The sequence below is a fragment of the Loxodonta africana genome, chromosome 2, assembly GCF_030014295.1.
Source record: "Loxodonta africana isolate mLoxAfr1 chromosome 2, mLoxAfr1.hap2, whole genome shotgun sequence".
NCBI lineage: Eukaryota > Metazoa > Chordata > Mammalia > Proboscidea > Elephantidae > Loxodonta > Loxodonta africana.
In genome coordinates this window covers 186,324,100-186,337,973 of record NC_087343.1, presented here as the reverse complement: position 1 = coordinate 186,337,973, position 13,874 = coordinate 186,324,100, and the positions used below count along the sequence as shown (strand labels likewise).

General features: G+C 46.8%; 1 protein-coding gene across 2 annotated transcripts in view; it reads left to right on the top strand.

The window, feature by feature from the left end:
- Positions 1–13,874, top strand: part of SLIT3 (slit guidance ligand 3) — a 754,510-nt gene that overhangs the window by 655,971 nt on the left and 84,665 nt on the right. For both annotated transcript variants that reach the window (XM_064279080.1, XM_064279081.1), the window contains exons 17-20: positions 2,993–3,136; positions 3,939–4,082; positions 7,835–7,998; positions 9,056–9,188. In XM_064279080.1, coding sequence (XP_064135150.1) covers positions 2,993–3,136; positions 3,939–4,082; positions 7,835–7,998; positions 9,056–9,188 — 585 coding nt within the window. The remainder of the gene's footprint in view (positions 1–2,992; positions 3,137–3,938; positions 4,083–7,834; positions 7,999–9,055; positions 9,189–13,874) is intronic.

The window sequence follows — 13,874 nt, the reverse complement described above, 5'->3', positions numbered from 1 at the left end:
TGCAGTCTCCCTAGTGCATTACCTTCATCCCTGGATTTTCCTGGACCAGGACTACTAGATTGATAAGAAAACTGGCTGAGTTGAAGGAAAGCCAGGCGAGGAACAGAAATCCAGCTGAAGAGTCTCCTGACTCTGTCAGACCTTGAGGGGAGTTCGGAGTATTTGCTCGTGTTTTCTTGGCAGGAGGAAACAGGGAGGAGGAAAGCACAGTTATGATGAGGAACACAGAGGGTGGAGAAGATTCTAGAGAGGGAACTGAGGCACCCAGCTGTGTCTGCCACACTAAAATGAGGTGCAAGCAGCCCCTACTTGGGGAGAGGTGAAGTTGAGCCCAGAGGCTCCAGGTCCATCACTTGCTTAGAATCAGTCGCTTGGGTGAATGTGGGTCAGTCACCTGGGTGACTGTGGGTCAACCTGGAGCTCAGTGGGGAGGGGAGCAATGCCTTTAGGCCTCAGGATCTGCAGCAGTAAAATGGGGCAGCTGGTCTATCTCTGGATTTCTTAGTACGAATGGTTAATATGCTGGCTGCTAACTGAAAGATTGGAGGTTCGAATATACCCCTAGGTGCCTTGGAAGAAAGGCCTGGCAATCTACTTCTGAAAAATCAGCCATTAAAAACCCTGTGGAGCACAGTTCTACTCTGACACACGTGGGATCCCTGTGAGTCAGAAATGACAATAACTGGTTTTGGTTTGGTGTCTCTCAAATGAGCCCCTAGTTCCAACAGTCACAGGGGCATAGTGAGTTAGCAGGCTTCATCTCCACCTGGGGATGTCCCTGTTCCCAGAAGACGGGTCCCTAGGCGAGGCTGTGATAGCCCGTTTGCACAGGAGACTGGGTTCTTCCCTTCGCTTATATAAACATCATCACTTTTGGTTCCATCCATCCATCCCGGGATGTCTTTTGGGCCTGAGGAGATCCAGTTCACAAACCTTGCAGTAATGTGATGTTAGTTTTGCTCATTTAAAGATGCAGATGTCAGGAAATGGAGGCCCTCTTACACCATGGCTGCTCTAACTCCTTCATTGCCCATCCCATGTACTTCAATCCCCCAAGAAGCTCAACTCTCTGAAGGAAAATCCTTCTCCTCTGACTGCCCAACTGCCCAGCTGCCGGAGGGAACCTGGGAACTCACAGCAGGAATGGCTCCAGCAGGCTCTGCTTGCTGTTCCGATCTCTATGAGGTCTGTGGTGTGCAGTAGGCGTTGGGCACTGGAGAGAAAAGCTGCTCACAGAGCAGAGTGCACCAAGGACTTGAGAAGAAAACACAACGTCCCTTGAATTCTGCAAAGCCGTAATATAAGTCACCCATGGAGCATTCACTTGCAAAAGAGGGTGTTCATCGTAGTACCTTTTAATGTGCCAACAAGCCTGGCCTCGAATTCCCTTTCTCTCAGTTGTGTGACTGTGGACAGATTACTTAACTGCTTGAACTTTAGTCATCTCATTTATCAAATGGAGACAAAAAATAGTATCTATCTCACTAGGATGGCTATTATTCAAACAAAAAATAATAAGTATTGGAGAGGATGTGGAAAAATTGGAATCCTTGTGCATTGCTGGTGGAAATGTAAAATTCTACAGCCCCTGTGGAAAACAGTTTGGCAGGTCCTCTAAAAGTTAAATATACAATCAACATAAACAAAAAAACCAAAGCCATTGCTGTCAGAGTCAACTCTGACTCATAGATTCAACATATGACCCAGCAATCCCACTCTGAAGTATACACCCAAAAGAATTGAAAGCGGGAACACAAACAGATACTTGTCCACCAGTGTTCACTGCAGCAGCATTCACAATAGCCTAAAGGTGGAAACAACTAAGTGTCCATTAGTAGTCAAACAGATAAACAAAATGTGGTACATACATTCAATGGAATATTAAAACCAAAAAAACTAAACCCAGTACCATCGAATCGATTCCGACTCATAGCAACCCTATACAACAGAGTAGAACTGCCCCATAGAGTTTACAAGGAATGCCTGGCGGATTCGAACTGCCGACCCTTTGGTTAGCAGCCGTAGCACTTAACCGCTAAGCCACCAGGGTTTCCAATGGAATATTACTCAGCCATAAAAGCGTATGAAGTCCTGGTACATGCTGCAACATGGATGAACCTTAGCAACAATATGCTGGGTGAAATAAGTCAGGCACGAAAGGACAAATATTGTATGATTCCACATATATGAAATACCTAAAATAGTCAAATGCATAGAGACAGAAAGTAGATTAGTGGTTATCATAGGCTGCAGGGAAGAGGGAATGAGAACTTGCAAAGAGTTTCTGTTTGGCTGATGGAAAAGTCTCGAAAACAAATGGTGATGGTTGCACAACATTGTGTGATTGACATCATTGGATTGTACAGTCGAAAATGGTTATAATGGCAAATGTTACCTGTATATTTTACCACAGTAAAAAACATTCAGTACAAAAATGTACCATCTATCTGATAGGTGTTGTTTTGAGGATTTTATGAGTTTATGTTGGCCAAGTTCCTCACGTGGTACCTGAGACCTGATAAGTGCTCAGTAGGTAGTAATGACAAAGTGTCTATTTATGTCAGTGATTCTCAACCAGTGAGAGATCTAGAAGTCCCATAGATGCCCTGCCCTGTAGGCATCAGGGAGGGAAGGGGGGGTGTTCTTCTACCCACCCCTTGAGAAGCGCTGCTTAATGAGAGTATCTGTGGAAGAGAGAAAATCCCTTTGAGAATCATTATTTTAAATATACCAGTCCCCTGAGGCATTGAAAACATGATTTTATTGAAAACACTTCAAATCCCATACAGCTGTTCCACAAAGTTAGTCACACCTGTGTGGGGCTGGAGTCCCCACCCCCAAGGCACAGGTGTGTGTTTGGAGCTCCCACTCCCTCCCAGTTCTCAGCCCAGGTGTCCCTACGAGTCCACCAGCTGGCTGTGGTGCTAGTAATTCCTTCCTTCCTGACCCTTTGCCCCCTTGACTCTCTCCTTTTCTGCCCCCTTCCCTCTAGAAACCTGAGTAACAACAAGATCAAGGAGGTGCGTGAGGGCGCCTTTGATGGAGCGGCCAGCGTGCAGGAGCTGATGCTGACGGGGAACCAGCTGGAGACAGTGCATGGGCGCATGTTCCGCGGCCTCAGTGGCCTCAAGACGCTGTGAGTGCCCAGAGGCCCAGGCCAAGACCCTGAGGGAGGTAGGAGGGCAGGGCCATCAGAGCTGGGCTGTGGCTGCCCCGCAGTGGACCAGACCAGGAGCTGGCCGGGCCTGCTGAGCCCCTTCCTTCTTGGAGCCAGAGAGTCATCAGACGTTTTTCAGCCTTTGATGGGAAAGAACTTAGCATGCTGACTACCCCCTACCACGCACATTTCACACAGACACTCACACACACATATGCGTGCACACACACTCTCAAAGGCATTCACCCAGATGTACAGAAGTATACAGACTCATAGCAGAAATACTCTGACAGAGGTGCACAAACACTCACGCATGTACCCTCAAAAATAGACATATATACATGTATGTAAAATGACATAGACGCAGATACATGCAACTTGCACATAAACATATAAACAAGCATGTGCACACAAACACACACAAGCTGCAGTGCAGAGCCACTCCTTGATTCTCCCTCTCCCCCTGGAAAAATACATGCACACATTTACAACCTGACAATACGTGTGTGTACATATGTGACACATGCTTCTACCATAAATAAAGCACACAAACAAGAATGTTCAAACACATATACATATAGTCCAGCTGGGGATCCAGGCCCTGCTATCCCAGGACAAACCTGAGCAATGTGGCTGGTCTGAGCTGGGAGTTGGCGAAAGTACCCACCTACACACACGCACACTCACGTGCACATGTACACCCCCCCCACACACTGTGGTGCTGTTGTGGGAGGGAAAGGCAAATGACTGTGCTCCCTCATCCCTACCTCTGTCCTTGTAGGATGCTGAGGAGCAACTTGGTCAGCTGTGTGAGCAACGACACCTTTGCTGGCCTGACTTCGGTGAGGCTGCTGTCCCTCTATGACAACCGCATCACAACCATCACCCCCGGAGCCTTCACCACGCTTGTCTCCCTGTCTACCATGTAAGTCTTTCTGCACGCACTGCCCCTCACTCTGGGATTCTCCTCTGTAGACCTTTCCCTTCCCACTCCCTGCTGTCTTTAGCCAAGATCAAGTATCTGTCTATTTAGTAAACATTCACTGCTACACTACACTCGTGAGCAAAGCAGATCTGGTCCCTCCCTCCAGAAAGTCACTGCATAGTGACGTGCCACAGAAGGGAGGTCCATAGTGATGTGAAAACCCCACATAGGCTTTGTTGAGGAACACTGGAACTGTGTTCTGGAAGGTGAGTGGGAGTTAGCTTGTTGAGGAAAGTGAGATATGTACTCCATTCCGAGGGAAAAGCATGTGCAAACGCCCTGTGGTGGGGTTGGAGGTGAACAAACAAGCAGGACTGAGCAAAGTCCTACGTGGCCATAGCTCAGATTGAGAGAGGGTGTGGTATGAGGAGCGGAAGGCTGAAGAGAAGGTCAGACCAGTGATAGGATCAGAGAGGGGATTTGAAAAGATGCCACTGGGTGTTTCACACAGCAAGGGGCCTGAGATATAGAAAGTACCTACACAGATTAGCTTTTGTGATGGCACTTATTATTTCCGTGGGACCCTGTTAACCTTGGCTGCTGGTTCATTCTACCTTTCCTTCCCTTCCCCAATGACAGAAAAGCAGTTGCTGCCCATAGTCTTGCTCACATGGGCCCATCTCGCTCCAAGTAAAAGCCAAAGCCACATCTACTAGATCCAGCCCCCTCCATTCCAGCCCCTGGCCTCCTCACTCTTCCTCTTCTACCCAGGCACACCCCCGCCTTAGAACTTGGCACCAGCAGTTCCCACACCCCAAACGCCCTTTCCTCTGACCTCCCTCCCTTCCTTTCATTCTTTGCTCAAGTGTCCCCCTCTGTGATGCTGGCCTCACCCTCATTCCACTCCTCTGCCTCACTCCTAGTTCTTCTAACCCTTCCTGCTCGCCTTAATTTTTTCCATATTGTTGTTGTTGTTAGCCGCTTTTGAGATGGCCCCTGATTCATGGCTACCCCATGCACGGCAGGATCAGACCATTGTGATCCATAAGGTTTTCCTTGGCTGATTTTTGGAAGCAGATCACCAGGCCTTTCTTCCTAGTCTGTTTTAGTCTGGAAGCTCCACTGAAACATGTTCAGCATCATAGCAGCACACAACCTTCTAGTGAGAGATGGGTGGTAGCCGCATATGAGGTACATTGGCCAGGAATTGAACCCAGATCTCCTGCGTGGAAGGTGAGAACCATAGCACTGACCATTTCCTAATATATAATTTACTTATTTATTGTTAATTGTATATTGTCTGTCTCCCTTCAGCTAGAATATAAGTTTCTTTTATTCATTGCCTTGGTGGTACAATGGTTAAGCACTTAGCTGCTGACTACAATGTGGGTGGTTCCAACCCAGCAGCAGCTCTGGAGAAAAGACCTGGCAATCTGCTCCCATAAAGATTACAGCCTTGGAAACCCTACCGAGCAGTTCTACTCTGCCATATAGGGTAAAAGGGTAGCTATAAGTTTTTTTGTTGTTCTTATTGTTTTTATGAGTCACAATAGACCCGACGGCACACAACAGCAACATATCCTCAATGTCTAGATCTGTGTCTGGCACGTAGTAGATGCCCAATGTGTAACTGTTGAAGAAATGAATGAACTAGCAACAAGACAAGGGGATGATGGGTTAGGAACTAGCACTAGTGAGTTGGTTCATTTTAGCCAACATGTACCCCTCCTGTGTGCCTCCACACTAGGAATCCAAAGACAAATAAACTGCCAAGAGGGGGCAGAGTCACAAAGCAGGAAGGGGACCAGTTTTGGCATGTGAAGTAACTTGCCCAACTTGGCACAGCTACTGAATGTCAGAGCCAGGATTCAAACCCAAGAATACCCGACTCCCAAGCTCTTAATTGCCATGTCATACCACACCCTCTCAGGTGCTGTCTGGCCCTCTTATTCAGCCTTTCTAAGCTTTACTTTCCTCATTTGTGAAATGAGAATGATGTTACCTCCCTTGTAGGATTGTTGTGACAAGTATGAATGAGATAATGGATTTATAAAGTGCTTAGCATGGTTCCAGAAACTCTGGTAGTGTAGTTGTTAAGAGTCGGGCTGCTAACCAAAAGGTCAGTAGTTTGAATCCACCAGGCGCTCCTTGGAAACACTATGGGGCAGTTCTGCTCTGTCCTACAGGGTCGCTATGAGTCAGAATCAACTCAATGGCAATGGATAGCATGGTTCCAGTCCTATAGTTTTTGTTGTTATTGTTGTGTGCCGTTGAGTCGATTCTGACTCATAGCAACCCTGTAGGACAGAGCAGAACCGCCCCATAGGGTTTCTGAAGAACAGCTGGTGGATTCGAACTGCCGACCTTTTGGCAAGCAGCCTGAGCTCTTAACCACTTCGCTACCAGGGCTCCAGGCCTATAGTAAACATGCAGAAAATGATAGCTGCTCCCATCTATTCAGCCCTCCATCAATCCATCCGTTTCATTCAATAGATATGTACAAAATACCAACGATGATGAAATGCCAGTTTCTGAATATACAGGGGCAAACATACCTGGTCCCTGTACTCATGGAACTTAGAGTCCATTGTGGGAAATGGACATTAAACAAACCCAGAAACCAATCATTACAAATTCTCCTGGGTCCTAGGGAGGAAACAAAGGTGTGGAGGGCAAGGGATGGGACCGGGCTGAAGGTTCCTACTTTATTTAGATGAGGGGCTCAGGGAAGGCTTCTTTGAGGAGGTGTCTTTTAATATGAGGACTAAAGGAGGGGGAGGAGCCAGCCAGGTAAACTGTAAGGGGGGATGCATTCCAGGCAGGAAGAACAGCAGGTGAGACAACTCTAAGTGGAAAAGAGTACCTGCTGAGGAATTGAAGGCAGCTTCACAAGGGACTCAGTGAACAAGGCAGGCCATGTGTCTTAGTCTTCTGGGGCTGCCATAATGAAGTACCATGAAGTGGGTGCCTTGTAAGAAGAGAAACTTATCATCTCACAGCTCTAGAGGCTAGAAGCCCAAGATCAGGGTGTCAGCCATGTTGATTCCTTCCAAGAGCTGTGAGGGAGAATCTGTTCCATGCCTCTCTCCCAGCTTCTGGTGGCTGCCCCCAGCAATCTTTGGCATTCCTTGGCTTAACAGTGCATCTGCCTGCATCGTCAAATGACCGTCCTTCCTCTGTCTCTCATTATAGGATCCTGTTCAATGTAAGTGAGAGCATGTTACTCGTCTGCATTGAATCCGCCAGGGGCTCCCCTCTCACTCAGAGTAGCAGCCGAAGTTTTGACAGTGGTTTACCTGGTCTGCTCTGCTTCTCAGCATAATCTCTGATTTCATCTTCTCATCTTTTATAAGGACACTAATGGTATAGCATTAGGACCCACCCTACTCCAATATGACCTCATGTAAACTAGTAATATCTTCAAAGACCCTATTTTCAAATAAGGTCACGTTCAGAGGTACCAAGGGTTATGACTTCAGTATATGTTTTGGAGGGATACAGTTCAACCCATAACAGTGTGGTATGGTCATGTCCATCAGTGCAAGTTTGGATGAGACACTTGGAAAGACTGCATCTGAATTTTAGAAGCTAGTCTGCATTCCTTTTCCTAGGCCTCCTCCTTCTCCCTCAAAGCCCACAGCAGACCCCACCTGGACAGCTGGGGCCCAGGGTTACAGAACCAGATCCCAGGGCCAGCTCACACAGTAGAAGAGTCGAGGCTAACCACTCAGAGAGGGCTTTCGCTCTTCCAGCAACCTCCTGTCCAATCCCTTCAACTGCAATTGCTACCTGGCATGGCTCGGCAAGTGGCTGAGGAAGAGGCGGATCGTCAGCGGGAACCCCAGGTGCCAGAAGCCTTTCTTCCTCAAGGAGATTCCCATCCAGGATGTGGCCATCCAGGACTTCACCTGCGACGGTGAGAAGACGGGTGGGGGGCACACCTGGGAACACAAGGAAGATGCAGAAGAGGAGAGGTGTAGCTGGTAGCTGCAGGCCAGGACTCACTAAGATATGGTTCCACTCTGCCCTTGGGCACACAGCTGGAGCTCTGAAGGGCTCTGCACATCTGCTCTAGCCCACTGGGCTCCTTCATGCAAATTGAGAAAAGATGTCCCTTTCTAAAGAGATTTTACTTTCATCGGTAGGAAATGTATCATAATACACTGATTTTGTTGAAATAAGACACTTTGCTGTCATCTCTGATAACACTGTTGTGCCAGATATAAGGATCCATCCTGTCCACAGTGAAATTGGTGCCCCCTAGATGTGGTACTTTGTGCCGTACACAACCATACATGGGAGCCGTGGGACTCAGTCTTCTTGCCTGCAATATGATGAGACTCCAGCTCCTGGAAAGTGCTGTCACTGGGTAGGGGGCATGTACTGGAGACCTGAGGCTTTGAGTCTCAGGAACCCACAGAGCACTTTGTTTGCATAAATCAGGCCAGCAGCAATTCTTTACTTAATCAACTATGGGTTATCTACACACAGGATTAACTGGTTTGCAAATTAACTGAGGTTATGGTATAATCGGGGCTGGAGACTCAGAAGCCCAGAGGGACAATGCAGTTGAGGGAGGGGAGAAAGAGGAAGGGAATAGACAGGGCTCTGTCCCCCACCCCTGACTGCTCCTTCAGTTATTTTTCTTATTCCTGATTGGGTTAACAGTGACCTCTTTCCTATCTGTTACTCTAGTTAATCAGGTCTTAGTTAGCCTCCTTTATATTCTTCATTTTATGTCTATGCGGTAGAAGGCAGGCAACCCTCCTCCCCACCCCAAGCATGTATCCTTTCTCCTCCATCCATGGATGAGGCCAACAGGTAGTTTATTCCTGGTTCTGGCTCAAAGGAGGCAGGGGAAGCCGTCCCTTTGCTAAGGCAGCTTGCCCGGGGTCATCCAGCCTTGCTCACCTGCTACCCCTAGTCAAGTATGTCTCCCGCCACACTCACCCTCTCTGGGGCTCTCTCCACAGGCAACGATGAAAGCAGCTGCCAGCTGGGCCCACGCTGCCCGGAGCAGTGCACCTGCGTGGACACGGTGGTGCGATGCAGCAACAAGGGGCTCCGCACCCTCCCCAAAGGCATCCCCAAGGACGTGACCGAGCTGTAAGTAGCCTCACCCCACCGTGAGTGTGCTGCCGTCCCCTACCACCAACATCCTTCACTCATTACCCCCAGTACCCCAAGCAAGAGAGATTCATGGAGGATGCCTCCTGGGGTGATCCCAACAAGATGGGGGTCGAGCTTTACCCAAGGTGACAGCAGCTTTGATATGGCAATAGGAAACACACCTTCACCTCCACCCAGCAGGTGAGGCATATCTGACCCTTCTCTACCTAAATGTACTCCAGAATACAAGTAGGAAGGTTATTGTCTCATTTTCTACATAATCCCCCAGCCCCCTGCTCTGCACTCTGTCTGCCTGTACCTCCCGCCCTTGGCAGTCTCTCAGTGTGATGATACCAGCGTCCACGCAGGATAGTTGTAAAAACATTGTTCAGTGGGCACCACGGCTTACAAAGTGCTTTCACCAGTGTATTTCTTCTCCACCTTCAAAACCTCCCTATCAAACACGCCACCCATTCCCTAGATGAGGAAACAGTCTTCATACTGAGTCCTGTTAATACTTAGAGCTGGAACCTTCTTATCCCACAACCCCAGCTCTTGACACTAACTCCTTAGGTTTTGGTGCTGCCCCAGAAGCTCCAAGTTAAGTGAAAGACATGCTGTTCCCATCCTGAAGCATTTTTCATATTACGGAGAAAATTTTATTTCTGCCCCTTTAGAAAGCTCAAAGAGATGGACAAGGCATAGTTCCACAGTCAAGGGGGACTTTCTGGAATGTCTCAGGAGCCATGCAGCTGGGGCCAGACAAGCATTGCAGGCAACACAAAGCGTATTCTTATTGGCATTCATTTATTCATTCGTTCATTCAGTTGTTCAGTCAACACTATTATGGAGTGCACCTGTGTTAGGTGCTGTGCCAACACTGGTGAAGCAGTTGTGAGCGAGACAGGTGAGCTCTGTGTGCCTGGAGTTCCCAGTTTACTGGGGGAGGCAGACCTTTACTCAGTCATTTCAGAAGCACAATGTAAAGTGACAACTGTAAAAAGTTCTACAAGAAGAGGTGCAAGGTTGCTATGACACCCGAAAGTAGAGTAAATGTGAAGATCAGAGAAACATTCTCCAGGAAAGGATGCTGGGGCTGCAATCTGAAGGCGAGTAGAAGAAAATGAGAAGGGAGGGAGGAGTGGTCCAGACTGAAGCTGCTGCTGAGCAGAGGCCCTGTACTGGGAGCTAGCAGAGCCAGCGTGAGTGGCTGAGAGAAGCCCAAGTGCCCAGCAGAAAGACACGCTAACACACACACACACACACACACACACACATACACATACACGTGCACCCACATACATACACACACATCTCATGTTTGTACTCCCACTTTCTCACAATCACAATGCACACATCCTCCAGCTTAGCAAACAGAAGCCAAAGAATGAGCTCCAGACTCCTGCTGGGAGTGTTGCTTTGACGCCCCCTACCAATGCTTCTAAGGGTGGAGTCTGAGTGTGCCAGTTTCCTAGAATAGCAGATAGATTCTTGGGTGGGTTTTGTGGTTCCCGGCATTTCCCAGTGCTCAGGGAAGCTGTAACCAGAGCTGCCAGCCTGAAGGAAGGAGGGGAGGTCTTGACAGTTGCGAAAAAGTCTTTGTCAGCCCTGGGTTTGGGCAGGTGCCGTACCCTTGAAGATCTGTGTAGCCAAATGCAGCGGAGGGAGCACCACAGCCTTTCTTTGGGCCGGGCTGCGCCACAAGTGGACGCTGCAGAAAATGACTCAGCTGCACGCTTCCCTCCTGGGCTAATTGAGTGCCAAATGACACATGTCAAAGGGAAGAAAATGCCATGAAAACAAGGCCATGGATGCTTTTCTCCAAAGCTCCTGAAACAAAGGTTGAAATAACAAAGATAATTGGATGTAATTATAAAGTCAACCTCAGAGCTTTGGGAGGAGACCTGGCCTCCTGCTTTGGAAATGGTGATGCTTTCCTTGGCTGGGTATAGCTTCCAAAACTCACCAAGGTAGGCAGCCCTCGATTCAGTCCCTAAACCATCTCTTCGGCATCCTTCAGGGTAACGAGGTGCTGGGGAGGAGTAAGCAGGAAAAGCGGTGTCGGGGAAAGTGAAAACTGGCAGGCCCAGAAAACTGCCACATGGTGGCCTCTGGTTTAGGGACTTCGGCTGAGTCCTGACCTGGGGTTGCCACTTGCTTTCCAGCACCCTCTGGCATTGTTACTTTTCTCAGGCAGAGCTGCCAACTCAAAAAAAATTACATCTAATTCACTAAAAGAAAGAAAGAAAGAAAAACAACAGTTAGCCGGCTTTTCACCAAAGGGTAGGGTGGGGGAGCCTGCTGCAAAATCGAAAGGACAAAGCAGTCCTGAGTGGGAGTGATTTTTCCTGCCAGCCCTCTGTACACCCCCAATGGCCCTCACTCCGGGTGCCCCGCTCTATTCTCTCGTCTCTGGTCACGGGTGAGTCTGGCCAAACTGAGCCCTTGTTCATGTGCCTTAGCACATTTGGCCCTTTTGAGTCCTCGTTGATCCAGGCCTGTGGTAACTTTGCCCTCTTTTTTTCTTTTTGATTGGGGTAAGTATGTATGTAACAAAACATTTGCCATTTCCACATTTTTTTTACAGGTACAATTCAGTGACATTGGTTACATTCATCATGTGTGTAACCATCACCACTATCCATTTGCAAATTTTCCATCCCTCTTAACAGAGACTTAGTGTCCCCTAAGCAGTGAGTTCCTCTTCCTCCCTCCTTCGCACCTGCCCCTGGTGACCACTAATAAACTTTCTTCTCTATATACTTGTCTATTCTGTAGACTTCATATGAGTGGGATCATACAGTATTTGTCTTTTTGAGACTGACTTATTTTACTCAGCATGATGTTCTCAAGGTTCATGCATGTTTAGGGATGAGGAACTGTTCATCGGTAACTGGTTGCTAACTCATGGCGACCCCACGTGTATCAGAGTAGAACTATGCTCCACAGGGTTTTCAATGGCTGATTTTTCAGAAGTAGGTTGCCAGGCGTTTCTTCAGAGGCTCCTCTGAGTGGACTTGAACCTCCAACCTTCCGGTTAGTAGCCAAGAGTGTTAACCCTTTGCACCACCCAGGGACTCTGAGGAACTATTACTTGTTGTCTGTTGTTGTTGAGTCCTTCCGACTCATAATGACCCTATAGGACAGGGTAGAACTGCCCCATAGGTTTCCAAGGAGTGGCTGGTAGATTTGAACTGCCAACCTTCTGCTTAGCAGCAGAGCTCTTAACCGCTGTGCCACCGGGGACCAAGGAACTATTAGGAAGATCAAAATTACTTGCCCAAATTTCATCATCGTTAGGTGGCCCAGTGAGAATTAGGGAATATATTTGCCACAGAAGCCCAGGCTCTTATCCTTTACACCAGCAGTTCTCAAACTTTTGGGTCTCAGGACCCCAAGAAGTTTTGTTTATGTGTGTTATATCTATTGATACTCATATTAGAAATTAAAACTGAGAAATTTTTTAAATATATATTATTTAATATATATTTAAAATATATTTCAAAATAACAATAAATACATACCCATCACATGCTTATATAAATAATATATTTTTATGAAACAAAAGAAATTTAATTGAGAACATGGCATCATTTTACATTTTGCAAATCTCTTTAGTGCCTGGCTTAATAGAAGACAGCTGGATTTTCACATCTGTTTCAGCATTCATTCTATTGCAATATGTTGTTTTGGTTGAAATACAAAAAGGAAATCTGGTTTCCACACATACGTGTTTGGAAAAGGAAGGAGTATTTTGATAGTCTTTTTGTGGATATTCTTCTTTGATGCTGTACCAAAACCTGACAAGCGGTAGCTTCTTAAAGGTTAGCTGCAGTGTGGAACCTGAAACCCTATCAGTGAACTTTTTACACTCTGTTACATTAAACTACACTGGTCTGTCTTGCAGGCTAAAGAGAATTTTTACTCAGACTTGATCTTGTAACATCACACAATGGTCATTTGGAAAATACTGGTTCACTGAGTTATATAGATCTTCCCAATGATACAGTTTACGTGTTATATTAAAAAAGTAACACATCCATTAATATCAACACCAGTCTTATCAGAAGAGTTTTTAAAGTGTGGTGAAGCTGTCAGGCTTATAGTGACAATTACAGGTTTCCCAAAATTTTAATTTTCACTTGAAAGCTCAAATGTTATCATTGACCACAAATACCGTCAGCTGTTTTCCAGGAAGTGATTAGGCTGACTTGGTTCATTTTTGAGAAATTGTCCGCTAAATACCAAGTCTGAACAACCAGCTTCTCGCCCTTTGATGTTTCCAGGAAGGAAAAAAAAAGGCTAATTCAGCTCACAACTCACTCACAGGTGATTCTCCTCAAAGCAACCATCGTATTCATATGTAGCATCAGTGCTTATGTGCAAGCCCCATGTGACCACGCAGAATAGTAAAAACATGTATACTCAAGGGTTGAAATTTAATACAATTAATAATTTTTACTGCTTTATCAAAGAAATTCTTAAATGAAACTGGCTTTTTTTTTTTTTTTAATCAACCTACAAGTACAGGGAGATAACGAATATAGTGAGCTTTAGTGCTGCTAACTGAAAGGTTGGAGATTCAAGTCCATCCAGAGGTTCCTTGGAAGAAAGGCCTGGCAATCTACTTCTGAAACTTAGCCATTGAAAACCGTGTGGAGCACAGTTCTACTCTGACACAAG